The 3,734-nt window shown below is 42.4% G+C and overlaps 1 protein-coding gene across 1 annotated transcript; it reads left to right on the top strand.

The window, feature by feature from the left end:
* Nucleotides 1-972: 972 nt before the first annotated feature.
* Nucleotides 973-2,084, top strand: LOC308334424 (retinoblastoma-like protein 1; the record flags this gene model as incomplete). The annotated part of the gene is made up of 2 exons (XM_080791159.1): nt 973-1,167; nt 1,851-2,084. The coding sequence occupies 2 exons, from the start codon at nt 973-975 to the stop codon at nt 2,082-2,084; spliced, it is 429 nt and encodes a 142-aa protein (XP_080647285.1).
* Between the last annotated feature and the right edge of the window lie 1,650 nt (nt 2,085-3,734).

Raw genomic sequence — 3,734 nt, 5'->3', positions numbered from 1 at the left:
TAACATGTCTGTTCCAAGAAGTGTGTGTTCTGTGAGGAGCGGTTTTTTTGATTGTTAATCAAATGTTTTATTTGTATTTGTTAATGCTGTTTAATGTCCCAAAACTCTCACCCAGTTGCCTCTCATCATATTGCTTCTGTTATATCAGTGGTTTTCAGCCTTTTTCATATCAAGCTCTATTATTTTTATTTTTTCAGATATGATTTTGTCCACAATTCCATGCTGTATTGATGTTGGTACCATTAGGAGAGATAACAGGCAAACACTCAACGTTTTCTGAAAATGCATGTTTTCCCCTGCAGGTTTTATTGAATGATTAGCCTAATGCTATTGCTAATTGTACTGCTTTGCTACTGAAAAGAAGTGTCTAGCAGAGGAACTCTATATCTGTTCAGGGAATCTGAATAGAATGAACATATAGACGCATGTAAATGCCCCGTTTCTCACTGACGACGTTCAGTGATGTAAATAGGTTTTCAATGTAATGAGTCCCGGGATGCAGGGTTGGTCTTTTAGACGAGTCCCTGGGACATTTTATGAGTCCCACTTCAACGACGTTGGGAATTTCAGTATGAAAATGTTGTTGATGTTTTTTTTTTTACAAATTGCAGCTTTTAACTCCCATTTCATTTCATGTGGTCATAATGTGATTATGTTCATGTGGAAAACAGAAGAAGAAACGGTTATTGTAACTATAGCTAGCAAAATAAACGAGAATTAAAAAAAAAATCTAATTGTAATGGATGCCACGGGCGTTAAGACGTCACTCCCTTTTTTTCTTAATTTTTTTTTTTTCCAACCATATTGTCCAACCATATTTTCTGGTGTACAGGTGATGACATGCACATTACATGCATAATAGAATTACAAATTATTTATTTCTTTATAATATAATAATGTCTGTCTGTCTGTCTGTCTGTATGTCTGTGTCTGTCCCGTCCCGCCCTCTCTCTCTCTCTCTCTCTCTCTCAGATGGACGCCCCTGCTCTCTCGCCCTTCCCGTCGTTCCGGTCTCAGCCTCTCTCGCCCCGCCTCGTGTCTCAGAGACACTCTCTGTACGTCTCTCCTCACAAGTCCTCCCCGAGTCGTCACATGATCGCCCCGGGTCACATGACCACCCCGGGGGGCTCCTCCTACACCTACAGGATCAACGGGAGCCCCTCTAAGGTGAGCGCACGCGTGCGAGCACTCTCTCTCACACACACACACACACACACACACCATTTGAACCATATAGTATATAAAAGAAATGGCTTCATTGGCCGCTGCAGTTCATTGGAGCGATGTGAGGGCGGAAGGCACGCTTTCGCCATGCCGTCACACTGTCACTCAAGTGACTATACTGGCCAATCACATTATCCAGTACTTTTCCGGTGGCGCGTCAGACGGACCCGGGCGTCCGCTCTGTGACGCCCGCCGAAGCTTCTGTGAAGCACTAGTCAGTCGCATGTGGCCAGACTGTTGCCTCTATATAGTTAGTCTGGCCACGCGAGACTAGTGAAGCACCAACGTGCCCTCACTGGAGTACTCACTCGCCCCCCAGAACCGAAGGAGGCGTCTACCGCTCTATGTCTATAAGATTTGAACCCTCTTCTTCTTTGCTGTACTTGGTCTACGCTTTTTTCCCCGTCTACAAAATCTCTCCGTCAAAGAATTGAAGATCTACATACAAGCTCACAATGTGTCACATTGCTTGTAGATCTGCTGTTTTTGGGGGCAGATGCAGCCATGCCAGCGTTCAAGATGTTAATCAGTTATATATATATTTTTTTTTCACACAAGAGTTGACGGTATATATGAATTATTTTCACACAAGAGTTGACGGTATAATTATTATTATTTTCACACAGGAGTTGACGGACATCAACAGGATGATTCGTCAGGGCTGCGTGAGCAGGAAGAGGGCGTTCACCTTGGACGGAGACGTAATGATGTCACCGATGACGTCACCGCCGGACTGCCAATCGCCCAGCAAGAGGGCGTGTCCCGAGAACGGGGGAGGGACGGGCGTGGGAGGGACAGGCGGCCCCGACGTGTTGCTAAAACGCCTGCAGGACGTTGTGTCAGAGAGACAGAGTCTCTGACAGGCAGGCAGGCAGGCAGACGAGTGAAATGTTGGAAGTGGACTAATACAACATGAACATTTTCAAACGCATTTAATCTTCTGTTGGAAAAACACAAGTATTCTGATGACGTGTGTGTGTGTGTGTGTGTGTGTGTGTGTGTGTGTGTGTGTGTGTGTGTGTGTGTGTCCCTCTCGATACATATGTCATCCGGTGCCTCTCTTGGCGCAAGTCATCCTCAACCTCGGTGAAACCGAGTGCACCTTTTCCAATCATACTGTGACATGTGTACACACACACACACACACACACACGGTAATGAAAAGGACATCATTCTTCAACACATCTAACGGACGTGTTGACAATTAATCACATACATTTATAATTAACCACGGTTATCTTGTGCTCTCCTCTTGTCACATCGCTTTGTGACGATGGAAAGGAAAAGCATATAGATTGATCATTTATCGGCATGTTTTGCCAAAGCAACAGTAAAACGACACACAGTGACAACCATTCAATGATTCGGACTCACGAGAGTTAGCGACACAACATTCAGCTGAAATGACATAACGAAGTTATGAACACGGTGCGGTTTCCCAGGAGGCGATGTGGATCCATGTGAATCCATTATGGATCGTCGATGTGAATCGTGTGTACTCGTATATTATTTTCACAATATACAGACGGTACACTAGCGGGACAATTTGTTACAAAGTGACATTTGAAGAATAATACACGTCAGCGCTGGACATACTGAACAAATTAATTTCCCCAATATAGGAATTGTTTGCCTTTTTATTTTATTTTATATTATATATATTTTAGTCATCGGATGCTTAATTTCAGACGGTTCATTTCTGTGTAGAGACTCGAGAGACAGGAAAGTTCTGTTCCGTGTTTGTCAGTAGAGACTGACAAAGGAAAGCTGTCGACACAAGTAATATTAAAATATCACTTCATTGGACAGTAACATGTCTGTTCCAACAGGAAGTGTGTGTTCTGTGAGGAGTGTTTTTTTGGATTGTTAATCAAATGTTTTATTTGTATTTGTTAATGCTGTTTAATGTCTCAAAACTCTCACCCAGTTGCCTCTCATCATATTGCTAACTGTTATATCAGTGGTTTTCAGCCTTTTTCATATCAAGCTCTATTATCTTTTTATTAATTTTTTCAGATATGATTTTGTCCACAATTCCATGATGTATTGATGTTGGTACCATTAGGAGAGAAAACAGGCAAACACTCAATCAGGCAATCAAAAATAGCAATTATTCTACACATTCTCTAATTGTGTAGATTGTGTAGGTTACCAAAATTACATAATTTAGCTACATTGGGACCACCTGGAACCCATGTTCCAATCAAGGACCACTTGTGGTCCCCAAACCAAAATCTCCCAAAAGTTTTTCTCAACACTTTTTCACGTCAAGGACCCCCAAATTGATATTTATGTAGCCGTGGACCCACCAAAGAGAAGACTTCAAAGATAATTGAAGATGATTGTGTAAAAGAAAGAAATCTAAATTATTCAACATTTTGACCCCACTTTGAGAACCACTGATCTATAAAGCTTTTCGACTATTTTCTGCAAAGATATTTAGTGTAGAGAGGGGTGGTGAAAATGAGGGAGACTAGTACATGCCCCTGGGGGACTCCGGTCAGCTTTGT

The sequence above is a fragment of the Protomyctophum bolini genome (assembly GCF_963924005.1).
Source record: "Protomyctophum bolini genome assembly, chromosome: 2".
Classification (NCBI taxonomy): Eukaryota; Metazoa; Chordata; class Actinopteri; order Myctophiformes; family Myctophidae; genus Protomyctophum; species Protomyctophum bolini.
The sequence above is the reverse complement of the archived record's forward strand: the minus strand, read 5'-3'. Positions and strand labels throughout refer to the sequence as shown.